The sequence below is a fragment of the Pelobates fuscus genome, chromosome 13, assembly GCF_036172605.1.
Source record: "Pelobates fuscus isolate aPelFus1 chromosome 13, aPelFus1.pri, whole genome shotgun sequence".
In the NCBI taxonomy this organism is placed as follows: Eukaryota; Metazoa; Chordata; class Amphibia; order Anura; family Pelobatidae; genus Pelobates; species Pelobates fuscus.
In genome coordinates, this window is record NC_086329.1 from 74379769 (window position 1) to 74401095 (window position 21327).

The 21327-nt window shown below is 39.5% G+C and overlaps 1 protein-coding gene across 4 annotated transcripts in view; it reads left to right on the forward strand.

Annotated features, from left to right (window-relative positions):
• Positions 1-21327, forward strand: part of FSIP1 (fibrous sheath interacting protein 1) — a 72176-nt gene that overhangs the window by 20900 nt on the left and 29949 nt on the right. For 3 of the 4 annotated variants that reach the window (XM_063439016.1, XM_063439018.1, XM_063439019.1), the window contains 3 exons: positions 5489-5582; positions 17751-17849; positions 19243-19361. In XM_063439016.1, the coding sequence (XP_063295086.1) occupies positions 5489-5582; positions 17751-17849; positions 19243-19361 (312 nt within the window). The remainder of the gene's footprint in view (positions 1-5488; positions 5583-17750; positions 17850-19242; positions 19362-21327) is intronic. The other variant, XM_063439017.1, reaches the window with a different exon arrangement.

Below are 21327 nucleotides of genomic sequence, written 5' to 3' on the forward strand. Positions count from 1 at the left end.
AGCATTTATGTTTAATTGTGTGTTTGAACATGAAAAGCATTAGATGTTTTTCCACGGTTGGGTATATCCTTTCTTAAATGTTACTAACAAATGAAGAGTTTTATTATATCACACCTTTTATTTTGTTTCTGTGTATGGCTAGTTCGCATATTCTTATATATAACAATTACACTGATTGTAAATGTAGGCATGTAAGCTTACTGATGAGGGCCCTCAATCCCTCTGTTCCTGTGCATCCACCTTGTCTGGTTACAATTACGTAGAGGAGATTAAAAATTGGGAGAAGCGCCTTTGTAAGCGCTAGAAACATCTTTTATCTTTTATTTCTTACAATTACGTGTCTGTTAGTCCACCTATTGTACTGCGCTATGGAATTTGTTGGCACTTTATAAATAATAAAATAATAATAATTGTTTAATACAGTGGGAAACATCTTACCAGTATTAAGTTGCTCTTCCCTTTGCCCTCATTGTAGCCCTAAATCACATGACATCGTTTGAAAGGGTTTCCTTGGTAATGCTGTTCCATAGTAACTCCAATAAACTCCAATTTGAATAGCTCATTCCTGAATTAGATGAGATTTATTGACTGGCAAGCCACTGGAGTAAGCAGAATTCACTGTAATGTTTGTGAATCCATATTGAATAATTCCATTGGTGGCGTATGACATTATCTTGTTGAAGACATCTTTTAATCCTTGATCAGCTGTGATGGCCAGACAGGAAAACGGGAAGGTGCGTTACCCTCTAGAATGTAAGCTCATTGAGCAGGACCCTCCACTTCTCTGTTCCTGTACGTCCAGTTGTCTGGTTACAATTACATGTCTGTTAGTCCACCCATTGTACAGTGCTACGGAATCTGATGGCGCTATATAAATAATAAAATAATAATAATAATAATCTTGCATTGGTATTTGAGGTAGAGATTGAGCGGATTGCTCCAAAAACACCAACTCAAAAATCCACTAGGTGGCACTCATACTCAAAAAATAAACTAGTAAACTTTAAATGCCCTGCAAACTTTGTTGATCTTGGCAGAAGGCATTGTGAAAGAGATTGACATTGTACTCGCCGTAGCTAGTGCTATTAACCTTCATGTTAAAACATGGTATGGAGGCTATGGGATGCAAGTTCATTTAGAGTTAAGATCGTTCAACTGATCGGTATAATAGCTAACTAGGACTTAGGAAGCTAGAGAACTGGTGAGTGGGAATGAAATTTGATGCGCAATGCTGTTGCCAGATGAAAGTGACCATGGAATTGTGTGTGATATACAATATTAAAAAATATATACTAAACTACACTTTAGCATTAGGAACGCAAACCTAAAGCCATGTCCCTAAGCAGAGCAGTGCCCCCGCCACTCAAAGAGCAATATAAATTAAGAAAATTAAGAACTTGCTTACTTTTTGCCAGCGCCGAGGCTACCTTGGCACTGCTTACCTCTCTGCATCCCACAATATGATCGAGGAGGCATAAAGGAGTATTGGGGAGCTAATGCGCATGTGCTGTTAGCACAGCACTGGCTTCCAATACGTCGCATAAGAGAGCATTGAATTCAAGGTTTTCTTGTGAGCTGCAAATTCATGTGAGTTTTAATCAGTCAGTGCAGCAGAAGATCCTAGTAACTATCTAGAATACAACCACTAGAGGTGTGCTTAATCCTGCCATGTAAACATTGCAGTTTATACAAAACTGCATGGTTAAAATGACAGGACCACTGCACCCAGACCACTTCATTCTTTAGTGGTCCTTTAATACAATTGTAGATTATGCTAATTTAGTGTACCTATAATATTAATTTTAGTAATGGCAGGAGGCGAATATTTGCATAACTCTCTTTACTGAAACTCCCAGCAGCACAGATCATAAGAGAACAACCAATCAAAAAACACTTCAATGTTATACAAAAGGACCTGTCACACTCATCACTTCCTCTTTCTTTGTAGCGAACTAATAAAGGTAAGGTTCAAATGTCCAAACATCAAACAATTGTAATCAAACATAACAACAATCAAGAAATCAAAACTGGAGCCGTGTCCATAACAGCCGCAGATTGCAGAATAGATATAGAAAGCACCGATCACACTGAAAAGAAACAGAAAGAAGTGACATTTTGTCTAACATAACATAACTGTCTATCTACTACTTAAGTTAGATGTCAATTAAATATAACAGTCATGCCTAGCCGGTAGAAACGACTATAACAATCTATCTAGCAACCAGAAGACGATAATACCATGCAATACATATAATAACACCATATATAATCATAGAATATCCTAATACCATAGAAAAATGACAGAAATATCGAAATATAGAATTCCAAGGGTGGGAACAAATAATAGGGTGATTCTTCAAGGCTGACCAGATTATTCGGGCTTATCCCTGAGACAGCTTTCCGTGAAGCTTAAGATGCTGTTGTGCCTCATATTCTTCAAACGCGTTTCGGATATTCAGGTTTTCAACATGGACGGTCTTTTCCTTTTCCCTGGATGGCTTTTCCTTTGTTTTATACGCCGGGCAGGATCGGATTCTCCGTATCCGTTTTCTAGCAATCCCAGACTGTGGATCGAAAATGGGTACCCTCAATTCATCCAGAAAAACCCCCCTCCGGTGGTCTTGGGCCGAGGTGTGCAGGTACCCTTTTCCTGATATTCGTCATCTAGCATGGTTTCTCCAATCACTTGGAGTCGGAGTGGGTTAGGTCTTGCCAGTCCACACTTTTAAAACACTTGGGCTTTTTCAACGGAGCTTAGACGTGCTCCCCGTCGGATACCTGGAACCCTGTCTGGCTCAGCGTCAAATCCTGGGGCGACATCAGTGTCTTGTGGCCTCGTTTGCTGAGGTTGGGGCGGGACCCATAGTAAGGCCTTTTCAACTGAGGCCGCAACAGCGGCGTTAATCACGGCCTGAAAGTCCTGCGTTGGTGGAGTTGTGTTTCTCATGGTAGTTGGTTTGCCTGTAAGAGGACAGCAACAATCAGTGGTAGCAAGATAAGTGGAGACGCACACAAGGTGCCAGGTTCCTAGTACAACTGGGGCTCACCCAGGGATCTGCTTCACAGTATAGCCATCTACTATCTAGGATAGTGCCGTGAAGAGGGGCTCACCCTTCAGGTGTACGAAATGGGGTTTCCCTTAAGTGAATGGAAGACGTGGTAGTCTCAGAATCATGGGATTGACCCCCAGCTTAGTTCTTAGTTGAATAACTTGTAGTAGGTACCTTAACTGTGGATTAGAATCAGTACTGCAGCCTCCAGTGGAATGGTAGAGTGAATATGGCTGTTTAGCTCAGTATATTCCCACATGGCTATTACACCTCAGTGTATGTCATTCTGTTGTCAGCAAACAGCATGTATCAGCCCAACATGCATTTGTAATCACTTGTAGCAGGTACCTTAACTGCGGATGAAAACATCTACACTGCAGTCTCCAGTGGTGAGTGTGGAGCCTCAGATACAGCTTGAAGGTCCAGTCCAGACCACTCTGGATGGAAAAAAATACCGATCTGGATGGAAAAAAGAAATGGCCGGCGTGAATCTCGCACCACTTGCACAATGATCGTCGCAATCTGCGGTTTGCGGGCCCGCGGTCACAGAAAAATCGCGCTGAGCACCCCCACCACTCACAGACACCCTCAGATAACCCCAAATAAGTAAAAAGAGGCTGAAAAGAGCACGATCGTGGCGCTAATGGCTGTGATCCGCACAAGGGGCAAAGGGCCAGGTCAGTCCCAGGCTCCAGGAGAGAAGGGAGAGATGGAGCAGGCCTCAAAGAGGGCTGTGAAAAGCAAGTAAAAAGGGGGAACAAGTATGAGCAGAACGGTAGTGGGGACAAGATAACAAGAACATCAGGGTAAATACCTATGTAATACAAATATAGCAACCTTTGTTTAAAGTGGAATAACACACAATGTGAGAATAAAACTTCTAAATCAGTTTACCTAATAAAACAATCTTCAAACTGTAGAAACATATATCAGCTAATAAAGCAATCTTAAATACCTATGAATCATTATACAAAATAAATCAGACAAGTAACAGTAAATAGTAACAAGGACAAAATGCTCTGACCTGTATTTGCTGGAGCAGCAAAGAAAGAGGAAGTGTTGTGTGTGACAGGTCCTTTTGTATAACATTGAAGTGTTTTATTGATTGGTTGTTCTCTTATGATCTGTGCTGCTGGGAGTTTCAGTAAAGAGAGTTATGCAAATATGAAGCCTCCTGTCATGTGATAAAATTAGCAAATACTTCAGTAAAACTCAACCAAATACATATATTTTGCTTTATAATTCTGACCAAGTCGGATTCAGTAATGGAAAGGTTATGACACCCATGTTAAATATATGCATCTATGACTGTATATGTGTATTACATAAATTATCTGATATAATCCATGCACCATGGGTTACTTAGTGTGCAACCTGTACATTTGTTTTTTATAACATTTAATGTAGATCTATGTGCTGTATCCAGTACCCAATTGTAAAAAAACAGGTATGTTGTAAACTCCTACAGTTTTTTTCAGTAAATTTTTGTTAATTGTCCAATTAGCAAATTGTAATTTTATTACGAAAATGTAAAAGAAAGGAGGATAAAGTGCAAAATATAGTGTAGTATGTTAAAATTCAGGAAAATTAAATGAAAAGTAATGCACTTACAGTTTCCTTGACTGATAATTAGTTCCAAATGCATGCGCCTGGGTGGTACAATCCCCGCCTGTGGATATATTCGTGGTGTCTTTATGCAATGAGGGAACTCCGGATGGAACAGAGCATAAACAGAAAGAATCAATATAGTGTAGTATGTTCAATACACCAGAATAAAAAGAATTTATGTAGATGGACTCTCACAATTTACTGAGTCTACTATTGGCTCTCAGTGATGTGTCTGTAGTGGGGTAGTCCACACACTTAGGTATACAGGGGTTCCCACTCTATTGGTTTACATAGCAGCAAATTCTCACCGGAAAACAGAAATAAAAATATATTGTTCACTGTTAAAACAGGTAAAAGGAATAAAAGGAGATGTACTCACAAGTGGAGAGAAAAACGTACCCGTATTTGCTTAACCTGTATGGCATAGGTGGTATAATCCCCACCAAGGAATTTAATGGTACGATCTTCTGATTAAAATCAGGAAGGTCTAAAATAAGGTATATAAAACACATTAATTTTATTGAAATAAAATGGAAAATCATAAAAGAGAAACACATTATTTCGTTTCACCTTGTTGACAGGCTTTCTCAAAGCATTTTTTTAGATCTGTTTATTTAATTCCAATTTGTAATCACAGTCACAAACATAACATTTTAGTTAAATAATATTATATCAATATGTCATATATATCAATATAGTATATTGAATCAGGCTATTATAGTTTAGAATATATCTGTACATTGCCTTTTGTTGTGGCCTATAACCAGTTAATATGTGCTTTTAATATATAATATTCTTTTTTCATTTCATTTTGTCTTTTATTTTCTCAGCTTGTATCAAAACACATATCTGTGCAAAGCAATGAAGAGATTCTAAACACAAACAAGTTTTTCGCATTGACTCCACAACTGAATGAAGAAGAATGTAAGTTTGGAATACAATTACACACCACATGATAACACCGAGCACTGCTAATGCTTTGGCTTCAATGTTTTTCTGTAAAAAAAAAAGCATTGGATTGGCACAGCGTGGCGAGTGCCATGCATGTGCTGTAGATCTCCAGTGCTTCTATTTGGGAAGCATTGAACTTGGCTGAGATGATCAGTATTGATTATCTGACAGTCCGTCGATCTGGGTGCAGTGGCAAGATTATTCCACAGAGTTATTCACTAAAGCAAGTATTAAAAATTCATTTCAAATTGAATACCAAAATAGCTGAGCTGGAATCATAGCTTAGATCATTTTCCAGTTCATCATTATTGGACTTAAATTTGAAATTCACTTTGAATTTTAAATATCCCTGCCAGTGCTGAATTGCAGATAAGTTTAAATGCATTTTTTGGTTAAAGTAGGGAGGCCCTCAATCTAAAACATTGAAAGAACACATTTATCATAATATTAAATATTTTTGTAAATTTAGAATTCCCTTTAAGTGCAGGCAAATATGAATATCAGCCTGTTTGAAATTACACTTCAAATAACTCATACATTCATCTGACAGAAGAAAGTTTATTTTATACACTCCTACTTGATATTTCAAAAGACCATATGCACTAAAGGTATGAATAAACTATAAAACATGAACAGTAGACATATGACAGTTCTTTAAATTCAGGTTTGTACAGTCCAAAGAGATCAAAGCATCTATATCCATGTATCAGGTGACATCCTGTGTGAAAATAAAACTGTCAAATACAAAGTAAACTGAATATTCTAGCGTTCCAGCAGTCATAGACCACAGTCATAGACTTCCACAGGTTGGTGTTGCATTTATTACATTAAAACACCCTAAAGACACTCTCTATTAAAAAAAAAATATATATATAACTCAATCAACCCCCCAACAATTTATTATATATATACCACCAATGAAAATATGCACATGAGCAATGAGCTTTGAGTAGACAGTGTTTTAATAGGGGAATGGGAGAGGTGACACTCCCATAGCGTGGAGTCTGGAGGCCTATGTAAATCAACATCCCTGATTTGAATGCGCCAAAGGCCACTTTATGGTCAGGGCACCATGCTGGACTTCCAGCCCGCCTCAGCACTCTAACCACTGTAACGGAGCTTCTGTACCTAGAGTGGTACCTCCGTAGTAGGTGAATAGTGAATATTGTGTCCTTCTCCAATAAAACAACCGGTTTTATTGGAAAAGGACACAGGTTTATATAGACAGACCCCAAGCATGAGGTCTCTATTCAGCCCGCTCAGATGCCTCTTAGTCTGGGAGATAATTGATCATTGTGTCCGCTCTCGGTTAAACGAATTATCTCCCGAATACAGAGAGCACAACATAGAAAACATTTCTGAAACAACATTGCACACCCACATATCATATGTCCCTGGATAGGTCTGAGCCGAGTGCCCATTCTGTAAAAATAGTGCACAGATCCATGATGTATTCTCCAAACGCCATTGGGTTAAAGTTCCATCCGGCCAATACGACAGTTCAGACTGAAAATAGTTCCAGGTGTTTGTGGCCATATGCTGGTCATTTAATGGGAGCTCTAGCTGCTGCAAGGCATCGGAGCTCCCTGCTGCTCATAGGGAGTGGTTGGTCTCCCTGATGAATGGTAGCTTCCCTTCTAAAAGCACCCTTTTAACTTGTTGGGAAGGGGTCGAAAACAAAAGGCAATTATGACCGGGGCTGGGTGTTGATTGTAGCCGACCTGGAGTTCCAGAGGTAACGCCAGTAGCTCTAGATGGTGATGTTAGCTTACTCTAGCTCTCTGGAATGGGCAGTGGGGCATGGGAAAGGTGTCGCTGATTGGGGTACACATAGTTGAGTGGGGCTAGAAGTGGGGATATAGTTTCTGTCAGTGATTATAGTGTTTTTGAGGTACAGGTTCTTTACACCCACTATTCCCCCGAGGTCTGGGGCAAGTCCCTGAGTACTCGAATGCATGGAAGAGGATCCGTCAGGACGGTATGGGGAATGCTATGCAAGACGCTGCATGGTTCCCTACGTAGAGCCTCTGCCAGAGAGGAGATTGACGGACTTGTGAGTAGGCATGATGCGCCCCTTACTTCCGGTACTCCATGACAAATATCAAAGTTTTAATTTGTTTTATTTATTTATTTACTTTTTCAGTGAGGGGGTTGGCTAGAGAGTGCTGGCCAGCCGGTACATATTTAACCCATGTGCCTTTAAGGATTCTAGTGCTGCCAGTTGGCATATAGTACTTAAAATTATTAATAAAACAACACTCTAAGTTTAAGAGATATCGTGATAATGTCAGCTCCTGGTTTCCACGCACTATCTCTTAGAGTGTTGTTTTCTTGTTACTGTTTATAGGTTTTTGTGAATCCCTATTTTGTTTCCAGTGTGAGCAACTCAGTGTTAGTTAGACTCCCTCTCCTCTGTGCATACATTAGGTATACCTTTATTTTACTTAAAATTATTGTTTGCTTGCATAAAAGTTACTGAATGATGTGACTCCTGCTGTATAAATTTAAATCAAAATTGTATTACTTTAGGTACTTTGTGTATCTTCCAATTATATACTTTGTGTAGGATTTGGTTGCGAGATCACTAATTTTAATATGAACACATAAAATGCTAATGCAAAACTTATTGGTTATGGTGTCTCTAGAGGGTCCCTTTAATATTTTTTTTTTCACAGACTGCAGAAGTATGGCAGCTGAAATTAATTATGGCAACTTTAAACTAAGGTTACAATTTATGAATATTAGGGATATGGAAATAATTTGTCCCATGCACTATTAATCCATCTCTTTGATGATAAGATAGGAATTTAATATTTTCTTTATCTCTGGTAATTTAGAAAGGAAGCAAGGCAAAATATAACACATGTAAAACACATTGAGAACGGGAGGATGCAGTGGGTGCTAGAAAATGGATGAAGAAGATAAATGCTTATATGAAGAGGATACATGCTATTCATTCTACTACTGTAGAATAAAACCTAAAAGTTCACCAGGACTTGAAAATACTTTAAGATTTAACACCGTAATGGATGAGTTTATCTACTTTTTTGCATTAATTTTTTTTCTTCTGCCTGGGCGTGAGCTCCCCATTTTGATTTACCGGTAATTTAGTATAAGGCTGGAATTCAGGCATTCCTATGGCGACACTTTTTGGATTGTGTGTAGAGTGAATATTAAGTAAGGTATGTAATAGTAAGTTATGACGCAGTATCTGTATGGAGAGGGAATATAGAGTATACAAGGGAAGTTCATTTGTGGTCTAAAAAAAACATTTGTATTTTCAGCATAACTCGAGAAAATTGTCAGAGTCTGTTTTAAAGGGACACTCCAGGCACCCAGACCACTTCTGCCCATTGGAGTGGTCTGGGTGTCAACTCACACTACCCTTAACCCTACAAGTGTAATTATTGCAGTTTTTATAAACTGCAATAATTGGGGGGCGTGGTCTGGACGCCAGCGAAGATGGCCGCATAGAGCGAGTGCTCCGCACCCCGGCGCCCAAGTAAAGCACTGTAACCGGCACCAGCCCCGACCCTTGAGCTGCAAGCTTAGCCCTGGACTCCCCTTTTGCTGCGGCCAATGTCTAACCGCAAAACGCCCAAAAAACGAGGCACCAGCGATGCTCCGTCCGTGGTGGACATGTTTGCGGCCCAGAGGCCTGCTACACGTGGCCCGATCGCGACCACGAGCCCGAGCGCGTCTAACCACGGGGATCCACCCCGGGCACAAGATAACCCACCGGTGGACTATTCCAACGCCATCCTTCAGTCCATTGCGGATGTCAAAGGCTATCTGGCCGAAGAAATAAAAAAATCTGCCACAGAAGTCAAGACGGAAATTGCCGCCATCGGAGTCCGTACAACCCGGATTGAGAAGCAACTGGGCAATGTGGTGCAAGCGCACAACCAGGCAGTCACCCTCACGAACTCCCTCCTCACCAGAGTCACGGATCTCGAATTGGAGCTGGAGGACGTCTCCAACCGCTCCAGAAGAAATAATTTGCGCATACGTGGCCTACCCGAGGCGGTGGAGGACACAGACCTTGCTTCCAGAAGAGACCTACGAATATCAAGGAACCAGCTTTCAAATCTTCCAAGATGTGGTGCCTGCCACTCTCCTTCGTCGCAAAGAGTGGAAGCCGGTCACTGACCTGTTGAAAAGCAACGGCTTGCGCTTTGCCTGGCGATACCCTTTCAAGATCCTGGTCTTCAAGGGCCCTAAGCCATCAGTGTTGCTCCCGACGACGGATGTACCCACCTTTCTTGCCGACCTGGGATTGGACTTGCCATGCAGATTTCCAGACCCCGCAGTCCCACGCAGGCCTTTTGGCCAGGCTTGATGTGACCCCCAGCGCACAAGATTCTCAGAGGGACTAACACTAGTAATGGGCGGCCATGAGGGCCCAAGTGTGGACTGTGAGCAGGCCTATGCCAGCGGTTGAACGCTCTCGTTGACCACATGAGTATAAACTGCAATAATTACCTTGCAGGATTAACTGGTGTCTAGCACAGGTTTTCTGTGCTAGAACGTCGCTGGACGTCCTCACGCTATGTGAGGACCCCCAGCGTCGCTAAAATCCCCATAGGAAAGCCGAGTAGAATTTTAGAGGCTTGCAGTAGGGATGGTATGGAAAATGGGCTTAGGGAGGGAGTAGAAATAAACAGTTATATCATGGAATTTACAGCTAGGAGTGGCAAGCATGGGGGGAGGAGTGGGAGAGGTCAAGAAACAGTTGTGATTTACAATTTAGAATTTTGCCAATCATCCTAACAGTGTACACTAATATGTGAGGCTAAAACATATGTAGCTAAACAGTGTACCTAAATAGTATGGTGATATACAGTAGCATGTGGTTATGGGCTACTAGAATAGGAGGGCTGGCAAGCGGGATATGGGCTGCTGCAGCCTCAGACATCTCTTCTGTACATTGGGATGTCTTTTGGTAGGGTACTGCAGGAATGGGGCAGTCGGCAGGAATTCTCCAGGCCGTTGCTAGCCCAGCATTCTGTTGGTTCATTTATGAACTGGTGGCAATCAAAGTGCTCCACTGGGACATTTGCAAATGGACTGCAGATCTCTGTGAATGCTCACATATGCCAGGCAGGTCATACTGATGGATATTGCAGTGAAAGCCTTAGTTTATCAAATTCACATTTTCTATGCTCCATGTGACAAAAAAAACCCAACACTTTGCATGTCCTTCCAATAAACCACTATTGAAGCACTTTGTGCACACAGCATATCCTAGTAGCGTTGCTCTTATTTTTTCTTGTATTCTGCATTTTGATTTGTACTCCTGATCAAGATACAGGGGCTAGAGGGGAAAGCAACCAGGAGGTACCGTTTGTCATTGATTTTTTTTACTGCCCGTTTAATTTCTGATCTCATTCACACTGAGTCTTGACTTTCACATGTTGGAAGCAGGAAAAATTGGCAAGTGAAAAGATCTGAGTGACTCTGATTAGGGCCATATAGTGATCGCTAGACGACTGGGTCAGAGCATCTCTAAAACGGCAAGTCTTGTGGGTGTTCCCGGTATGCAGTGGTTAGTGCCTAGCAAAAGAAGTAGAAGGAAGCCGTTTATTACTTATGGGACTGCATAGCTGCAGACTGGTCAGAGTGCCAATGATGACTCCTGTCCACCACTGAATGCGCTATCAATGGGGACATGAGCGTCAGGACTGGACCATGGACCAATGGAAGGAGTTTGCCTGGTCTGATGAATCATGTTTTCTTTTAAATCAAGTGGATGGCCGTGTGCGTTGTTTACCTGGGGAAGAGATGGCAGCAGGATGCACTATGGGAAGAAGGCAGGCCGGCAGAGGCAGTTTTATGCACTGGGCAATGTTCTGCTGGGAAACCTTGGGTCCTGGCATTCATGTGGATGTCATTTTGACACGTACAGCCTACCTAAAGATTGTTGCAGACCAATTAACCCCTTCATGGTAATGATGTTCCCTGATGGCAGTGGCATCTTTCAACAGAATAAGTCACCCTGCTACAGTGCAACGATTGAGGTTTGAGGAACGTGATAAACAGTTCAATGTGTTACATTGACAAATAGGTGCACAATATGGAGTCAGCAAGTGTTAGTGAAGCTCAAAAAACACCTTAAGTGGTATCCCCTAAACCACTTCTATAGAATACAAAAGAAACATACATACATAAGGTGGAGCTTCTTACATGGGCGTTCAGTATATATCTATAATCATATGAGTACAAGACAATAGTGCAATATTGTTGTAACACAAATAATCTATAATATGAACATATGGAATATCACTCACAAGTCAGGAGTCATAAATCAAATAGGACTCGGATGGTAAACGCCTGTGGACACTTTAAGGATGTCCAGTACCCTCTTTGGTCTCCTTCCCTGGAGTCTGATCTGCTTTACTCCTCAGGATGGTAAGTATTAACCAATATTCCAGATATCAGGTGTATGTATACAAGATACCACAGGTGAGTTTCCGAAAAGGAGATGCTTTATTGGTAATCCATTTGAAAACATAAAATAAAATATAACTAAAGTGTTGCGGTCACCGGCCCGCCGAGCCTCACGGCCGTGCCTGACCGGCACGACCGCACCGACTACACGAGCTTACCTGCTCGTCGGCGAGCCGGGAACCGCGCACGTAGTTCTTCTGGGCATCACGCCCGAATCCAATATGGCGCCGACCACGTGGTCGCGCCTATGGATAGCCCCGCCCCCGAGAATTATACTAACGTGTGCGTGACGTCACGACGTCAACGCACACGCACGTTCTGGGGTCAGAGGTCGCCCTCTGACCAATCATAGCTTAGAGAGGGGTATTTAAACCCCTAATTCACCCCAGTACTTTGCCATGTCGTGGTTTCAGTTTCCTGGTTTCCTGAAAGTGCTATTCTCGTGTTTCTGATTTCCTGGTATCCTGATCCTTGGCGTTTCCCTGGTTATTCTGATCTCTGGTTTCCCTGACTTGGCTTGTTTTATCGGTATTGAGTATTTTCTGGCTTCCTTGACCTCGGCTTTCCCTTTGACCATTCTCTGTCTCTAGCGTATTAGTCCGGCCATTCTAAGGTCCGGTTTACGCTCTATCCTGTTATTTTCCGTTCCTTACTTATGTATATGTTTACATAGTTTCTGCGTGCTGGACCACATTACTAGTCGTGACATAAAGACAAATATAAATACCAGGTTCAGTGTCTCTGGGTGACTGAATAGTCCAATTACTGTCCAAAACGCGTTTCGCCCTTTCAAACGGGCTTCCTTAGTTGGCTGTGTGTCTTCTCAGTCTTCCTTTCTTTTAAATCTCCCACTTGGCTTCTACTTCCGGTTTCGTCAATGTGGAACGCAAATGTGTTACATTCAAATACCCCTGATCTCAATTGAGCATCTGTGGGATGTGCTGAAACAACAAATCACATCCATTGCAGCAATACTTTGCAGGACTTGAAGGATCTGCTATTAATGTCTTTGTATCAGATACCACAGGACATGTTCAGTGGTCTTGGGAGTCCATGGCTTGACGCATCAGAGCTGGTTTGGCAACACAAAGAAAACCTACATGATATTAGGCAGGTGGTTTTAATGGTGTAGATGATCATGGTAATAATTACTTACGATATAACTCCTTAAACATTTGTTTAGATTCCAAAACATGACAAGCTGCTCTGAACAGTTTCTCCTGTAGTCATTTCACAATTTGATCTTCTTCCAACAAGTAGTCCTTTTACCTTCTGTCTCTATTTCCCTCAACATCCAATTTTATCTGTTCTCACAATCTAATCTTCCATTTTATTGCAGGCTTTTTACCTTTTGCCTCTCTTACTCCCGATCACGGACATGACTCTAAACTTGCAAGAGCAGAGTCACCACTCCACTTTGTACCACTACAAAATGTTTCAACCTACTCGTTCTGTGGCATCTATGACATCAATTACACTCTACCTCTTTTCTTTTTCTCTTTTCCCTCTTGTTCTGCCATTAAAACTGCTGAGTTTTTGAAAGGCAATACACAGAGTTTATTCAGTAAAAGTCGAGTTGATATAAAACGTATGAATGTTTTGGGAATCATCAACACTTACCCAGACCATTGAAGCTCAATTTATCTTGGCTGCTTAGGTGCCATTGGCTCTGTTGCATTGGATGCAAAATACACTAAACTAACTCAAAGATATGGTCTTTTGGAGTACTTTCTGCTATAATCTGATATTTCAAAATCCAGTTTCCATCTTGCGAACTCCACAGAAATATATGAAATTGAACTAAAGATATATCTGCAAAGTTTTTGAGTGCCTAGGATTGAGTTGGCTGAAAATGCATCCACGCTCTGAATAATTTATTCGTGTTTAGCTTAGCTTGCTTCTAGTGAGTAAGCCACAGATTTTAGAGCTATACTAATTAAAGTTTATTTTTTACATAACATGTAAAACTGCTTTTTCTCTAAAAACGGCTTTTTTACGCCACTAAACACTAGTGAACTATTTAGTGGGGTGAGGATTGCAGGAGATGTAAGTATTGAACACACTTACCTATGCAGGACTTCTAGCTATATGCTCTTGTTCTGCCTGGACAACCATTTATATAATGTAGATTTTACAAAAAAAAAAAAACAACCCAAAAAAACCCCTAATAATTAAAAACAAAATAAAACAAAAAAAACTCATAATTTACTTTTTTTTTTTCTTTTTTTTTTTTTGAGGTTAAGTTAGCATTTCATTTTAATTTGTCTATCTTTTAACTGTGATCATTCGTTCCATTTCAGTGTTAAAAACACGGTAAACGTTTTATAGATGTCATAAAAATCTGCTGTATTATTCCTTGCGAAATCAGCGTGATTGACAAAGCTGCACACCATAATGCCACGGATATTAAAAGCAAATGACTGTATAATTTTAGTGCAGATACTGACAGCTGTTTGCGAGGCACAGTTGTAAAATGCGGTAAATCGTGGATCTAAATATTACTTGTATGTTTTGTTTATTTTAAGCATCATAAGATGTTTTTTTTTTTATAATTCTTTATTTTTGTTGTGCAATGCAAGGACAACAGGTAAGAGAAGGCACATCAGGAATAGCATCAAAAAGTGTCGACATTTCTCCATACATGTCAAAGATAACTGCACAATTTTTTTCATATATTCGAAGAGTACATGCTGCTTCTAGAACTGAGTAGCAGATAACGTGTAGCATGGCATAAGTTGGTGCCTAAAGCAAAACAAAATTTATGCTTACAATAAATGTTCAATTATAATGTCATATTTCCTAACATCCTACTATTAATAATAATATATGCATAGACAACAAGAAATGGACAGTAATAATTACTTACAGATGGTATGGCAAAACTGGTTAATTGTAAGGTATAGATAACAGTCTACATGGTAATCACATAGGAGATGCATGTATGCGTGTCTAAGGTGGTGATTACGGTGAGAAAGCGATTTAAGTAAGCGCCACAGTATCTGTCTAGTTTCTGCATATATTAAAAAAAAAAAAAGGTAGTATAAGCAATCTTCCTGCGCCATAGCCTAACTATATATAAATGCCCTGATGATAATAAGGCTGTATGTAAGTGATGTTAGCCATGCGTGCCCAAACTAGTAAAGTGATAGTGTGGCTATGTATTCCTTCACACTGTAACGGTACGAGTTAATGCCTTGGTAGGTTAAGTTGGTAGGTGGGTAGTAGCACAGGTTGATAAAACTTCATAGTTAGGCGTATTGACTTAAATCCTGTGCCTGCTAAAAATGAGAAGATAAGTAAAATGGAAATCATAGCAGAGATCGGTCCCTGGGAGCGTATACAGGTTGCCAGTGTTAGTTAAACCGTTAGGTACGACACTACTTGCACACTGGTGCAATATATAGCGGAGCTTATTCGGCTCGCCAGTAATGGCATAGGCGTATTGTGAGTTGCGTCAGGTTATATATATGTATGTATATATATGAAAACAGAAGAAGAAAAAAAAAAAAAAGTTATGGCAGTCCATAGTCTGGTAAAGGTAAACCTTGGTAGGCTGCCTGCAACATGGTAGCTTTGGCTCCCAGAGGGTCTTTGGCCTCTTTCCAGATCCCCCCTCCGTTCCATCCCGCAAGCAGAGTGATCTGTGGCAAAGTGGGCACTCGGAGAGTGAAACAGTCCGCGGGGCCCCCCCCCAGGGTCCACAGGCTGCTCATCTCCTGCACCTCCCCTACACCTTCAGGGACTCTGTGAGGCGTCGTCCCCTATAATTTACTTTTATTAGGTATTAGGCTGGGCAAAAAGGTAAAAACGTGACATTTCCAAATTATATATATATATATCACTCCTGTTATAATAATTATCTTTATTTGTGTTTTTGGGCAGGATGCAGGATGTAATTTTAGTATTTATACATGCATGTTACACTTTTCACATGCAGTTTTTATTGTCATTGCCTTGTCAGTTGTCTGCGCACAATTAATAGACAAAACAACATTTGTGGGTTTATTCACTAAATTTAGAAATGTTGCAAATTGAAATCCAAATGGCGAAAAAGTTGCTTTGGAAAACTCTTTCAACACAGTAGTCAGAAATCAGATATTTTTGTGTAAATTTTGCCATTAAGGTTTTCAATTCACTACAATTCGGAGTTTAGTGAATTATAGCCTTGATGTTGAGAAAACTGAATGCTCAACTAAATCTTTTATTATAATTAGTTTTTATATTTGCAGTAATAAAAACCCATACTATTCAGTGGGAGAATGTGGGAGGAAAAAAATATCTAGGTTATTTAGACATTTTAATGAAGAGTTGATAAAGTGATTTAAAGAAATCAAAGAAATAATTTAGAGCACATATTTTACAAGATGCCATCTCAACATTATTGAATACGTTTTTGGCAGACAGAAGGTGGAATACCTCCTTGTTATCAATAGGTTAATTATTTGCTGTTTGAAGAGAGAGGCCTTTACAATTTGATGAATAAGATCCCATTATTTGAGAATATAGCAAACACCGGTTTGACTCAACAAATGACCTTCTTCAAGCATATCCTTTCTGATATACTCAAACAAATACATTAAGAAAACAATAAAGATGCCTCAAGCTGTAGTTTTCCATACAGTTGATAGTGAATAGTCTAGTATTTGCAACATAAATATGTGTTGCTAAGTAGGACTGTGGCGTTTGACCTCTTTTTTGAACCTACGTTTAGTTTATCTTTCTATTTAAATTCCTGCTTAAAGGGTCTTTTGAGACCGTTCTTTCTGAACCACTTTCTTTGTCGTGAGAACCAGTTAGCAGAACATTAGATGATAGTTGTTGTATTGTTGTCCTCCTAATGGGTGTGTAGTTTACAATCCATTTAGCTTGACATATCTGCTGAGTTATAATTGATGTATCTGAATTAGTTAGGTGATGAATAAATTCCCATTTAAGATTCTCCTTGTAGACATAATATTACCATAATACTGGAAAGTGGCTGATAGAGAATATTGAGTGTGAGTAGATTTTAATGTCAAGTGCTTTGTGAGTTTCAGTTAAAATATTCTGTACTCTCAGACTTTGGCAGGAACAGATGCAAGAGTTGCGGGTAGGAGACTTCATATATATTTTATATTTGTGAGCCTTTAAAAACTAGTGGATACTGATGATACCGGGGACTGTTAAATCCCAATATGTTGGTTGTTGCAGTCCACATTGTCTTGCTGGTGATAAAAATCTCTTATTTAGCACAAGTACACCCAAATCCTGTGCGCACCATATAACATGAGCAGTGACATAATAATTACATCTTTATGAAGGATGCTGTGCTGTACGCATGTGGCTCTGCTGCAGCGTTGCTTGACCCAAGTTCAGGTTTTTGGTTGCACCTCTATGATAGTTTGACCTTTTGTAATGGACACTGTATATTTCATAGGAATGCGGCATGAAATATTGGATAAATATAAATTTTATATATATTTTAGCTCAGTACATATCTTTTGTAATATTGTATATAGTTATAAAGAATAATATTGGTATCACAATGGTTTTATTTAAAAGCAATTTACAGTAGGATCTGTAATCCCATTACCATATAGAAATTTTTACTTTCAGTTAATAATAGTAAATATGCCACGTGTTATTCAGATTCTTAGTGCCAAGTTGATAAGTCTTCATAACAATTGGTTTATCCTTTGTTTTATATTTTATTAGCAGACGCAGTCAGCCACCAGATGGAGGAAGCATTTGAATCTGTGTTTTCAACTCAAATTCCTAGTGAAGATTTTGATGATTTTGAAGAGACCATACAAGGTAGATTGATGGACTTGTACATGATCCATTTCTAAAAAAGTAACCTGATCCATTTTTTTTTAGAAAAGTAACCTAAACGATTGTATATTTTACAACACTAAACGCAAACATAAACACACAATTATAAAGTCAGTATTGCCTGAATGACTTAAAAAAACACACTTGATAAACTTTTCCTTATCTAGAGCACTATTTCTTTAACATGTTTTCAGAATTCAAGACTTTTAGTTTTACAGCACTTTGTAAAAAAAAAACATTTTAAACCTCTCAATGTACTAATCAGTTTGCTTTTGAAACGAGAAGAAATGTATATTTGATTTTAATGGTTAGCAAGATGTGTGTATCTTCATGAAAGCTATTGGAACATCTGTCAAATGATTCTGAAAGCAATGATTAATAGCATTTTATCAGTGTTTGGACCTGTTGCCAAACTTTCATTTTTGCACAAGCCCACAAAATATGACCTGTAGTACCCACCTGTTGGCTACTTTTCCAGCTGTTTGATGTACTTGGTGAGATGAAATGATTATTATTATTATTGCCATTTATATAGCACCAACCGATTCTGTAGCGCTTTACAATATATAAGGGGGGCAGGGGGAATTTAACCATAAATAGGACAATTACAAGAAAACTTTCAGGAGCGATAGGTTGAAGAGGACCCTGCTCAAACGAGCTTACAGTCTATAGGAGGTGGGCTATAAAACACAATAGCACTGGGTACCACCGATAGTTGACTTTATAATGGATTTCCATATGAAAGATGACAATGTTCAGGCTGTAAGCTATTGCTATTAGTTAGTAAGTTATGTGCTATTTATTTTGATAAATTTTATCCAACTATGTGAGAATTATCTCATTGCTTTCAAGCCAAACACTTTATGTGTAACCGTTAGCAACATGTTTTCTTAGTTTGTTTTGAGGATGTAAGTTTAAAAGCAGAAATAAATAAGAATCCTTTGGGACTTAAGAAAGGAGGTCAGTTTATAATATGAGAAGAAAATTGATGAATGAAGTGTGCCAAAAGTGTGTTCCATAGATTTAAACGAGAATATTGTCGCTCTAGAAATCACGCAGCATTAAACGTGGTAAATCCTTTATTGGGGTTGCTTCTGACAGTACTGAGGATAGTCATTGATAATATGATTTACTTGAAATAGTATAAACCTGGCTGACATTAAGGATAGTAAATGAGTATTGAATTTGAATTACATTTCAATTTTAATAAGATATTGTGTCGTTTTCTGTCATTGGCTTTAGGTGTGTTGGTGGTTTGGAATTAGCATTCATTATAATCTAATCTAGTTTTTACTCTCACTTTTTTAATATAATATATTTGTAAATATATTACCTTTGCTCAGAGGTCTCGGCTCATTTGTGTTTCTTTATTTAGATGAAGTGTCTGACATCAAAGCAAGTGACACATTTACCATTGAAACAAGTCATGAAACAAATGAAAAGAAAACTCACAGCCATAAGAAGGGAACAAATTTTATTCAAAGAAATATAGAGGTAGGTGTAAAAGGTAAATTATACGATTAGTGAATCAAAATGTAGGTGGACTGAGAGATCCAAAGGCAATGGAAATTGTAAATTTGACTATGTAACGTGTGCCTGGCTGATTAATTAGACTGCACACATGCCTTGCTTCATTCCTACTCCCACAATGTCCACTTTTTCATTTGCAAAAATAGCCCTTCCAGACAGTAAGACAGGATTTGTCTGTCATTCCATTTCTCCTAGCAGCTACCTTCTCTGTCTTACTACCTAACCTCCATATCAAGGTATGAATAACAACCCTACGCGCAGTGCCTAAACCTATAATATCCAAGGAGAGAAACAAAGGATAGCAGCATATTACTAGACATTAGAGTGGCCGGGCTTAATGCAGTGCCTATAGTAGGCAAAATAGTAAAGTCAAGAAACAAAGCAAGGTCAGGGATTCCAGTGGTACACAATGAGAACGAGAATCAAAGCCAGGCCGAAGAATATGGATAACAGAGCAGTCGGACAAGCCAAGTCGGGAAGCCAGAATATCACAGAGAAAGGAATGTACTACTGGCATCACAAGGAAACCACAACATGGCACTGGAGAGTTGTAAAGCTCAAGTACTTATGTGCCCGGGGTGTTTTCTTGATAGCTACTCCCCCCAAAACTTGAGTGGGGGTCAACAATGACGTGATTCTGTGTTGATGTCATGATATGGGTGTGACTCAAAAGGGGCAGAACTACAGTGTTTGGTTTCAGAAACACTGGCAGAGGTGTCTGAGGGATTAAAATTAAAGTGGTGCCAACTTGGGGAGGTAGCAGCACCACGTGAGTGGTGTAGTGCAAGGGTATGCATCCTTACATTTCATCAGTCCTAACTAGTAATCTTCTATTCTAACTCAGACACCAATATATTACGCTTCGGTCTAGTAGGTCTACTAAGTCAGTCAGCAGTCCACCTGCTATACTACCAGAGCCAGATCTCAGATACAGCCAGCATGCAGGTTTTCACACCTTGTATCAAGAGGTCAGAAAATAGTTTTTGTGCGTAGGATAAGTCTACACAATAGCATCTATGTTGAACATATCAGTGCAGTTTATTTAAAGAAATCAGAATAGAAAAAATAAATAGAACTGGAAACCTGTATAATAGCAGCAGGGCTTAAAATTTGCAGTCCTATGCCATAGCATACTCTCCACCATCGATAAATGTTCACTCGTCAATGGCCAATAGCAGTATTCATAACAAACAAATTACATAAAGCAATTTAAGATAAAACACAGAAGGATTATATTCAGGAGTAAAACACAGAACTGAATGTAATGTAATGGCTCTGGGTCCTTTGATTCACATTCAGAATTTAAAGGGGATTTCTTGTATACAAGGTAACTATACCTTAAAGTCAAGTAAATGGCAGCTATAGGGGGACAGGTTATGAGACCTTGTATTCTGCAGATGGGGGCTATTATAATAATAATAAAACATTATTAGTTGTGTTGGGAATTATAGATATTATTTGGCCTTTTTTGAGGCCAAATTATCTGATCTGGCCACCCCCACTATTTATTTTAAATTCCTTCACCCAATCCCCACAGGTAAGGGCATGCTGCCCAGTCGCTAGTTTAAATTATTTGAGCACATATGCCAACAGATGGCGCATAGGGAGGTTTGAAACCTCCCTTATAGTAGTATTGGGGTCTTAGTCACACCTATAGTTTATTTATCTATTATCTAATGTATGTGGCAGCTAGGCAAGTTTTATTATTTGCCCATTGGCTGCTGGCATGCCAGTGAGCAAATAGTTCTGATTCTATTCATCCCGAATTTCAGCTGTGCAGCAGAGCTTGGTCCAGCTGAAATCCACACCAAGTCTGTATTTTGCAGTCTGAATGGACCTTGTATGTAGGCTTTGCCCCATTTGGATATTAGTGCATATCCCTGGGTGACTTTGCCATATAGGATAGGACTTGCAGGTGACATAACTAAAT